This window comes from Buceros rhinoceros, unplaced genomic scaffold, assembly GCF_000710305.1.
Source record: "Buceros rhinoceros silvestris isolate BGI_N320 unplaced genomic scaffold, ASM71030v1 scaffold8460, whole genome shotgun sequence".
NCBI lineage: Eukaryota > Metazoa > Chordata > Aves > Bucerotiformes > Bucerotidae > Buceros > Buceros rhinoceros.
Genome location: NW_010390119.1, coordinates 23815 through 24143, shown reverse-complemented (window position 1 = coordinate 24143; position 329 = coordinate 23815). Strand labels below are relative to the sequence as shown.

Here is a 329-nt window from a genome sequence, read left to right as displayed (position 1 = left end):
ATGGTTTATAGTGTTGCCCACGAGGCAGATGGTGCCACAGTGGTGGGGCATGGGAGAGGATCTTCGCCCCCATGCCTTTCCAGCACCCTCCTGGTGCCTTGGAGAAAGGGGGCTTGTAGCTCCTCCGTGAGCCCCACTGTCTGTGGGGGGGCTCGGCAGGCATTCCCATGGCCCTGCTTAAGTCTGCTTCTTTTCCCATTCCTGCAGAGAAAGGAAAAAAGTGGGGGATGAGGGGACATCACTGGAGAAGCGAGCACTGAGCCCTCTGAGTGCATCCCTCCCCACTGGGGGCTTTGGACCACCCCAGCATCTTCAGAGGCTGGCCTACA

The 329-nt window shown here is 59.3% G+C and overlaps 1 protein-coding gene across 1 annotated transcript in view; it reads right to left on the bottom strand.

Moving 5' to 3' along the window:
• Window positions 1-177: 177 nt before the first annotated feature.
• The window catches only part of AFAP1L1 (actin filament associated protein 1-like 1), a gene marked incomplete at its 5' end in the record, with an annotated part of 10511 nt that continues 10359 nt past the window's right edge, over window positions 178-329 (bottom strand). Inside the window, 1 exon segment of the mRNA XM_010136580.1 lies at window positions 178-201. Coding sequence (XP_010134882.1) covers window positions 178-201 — 24 coding nt within the window.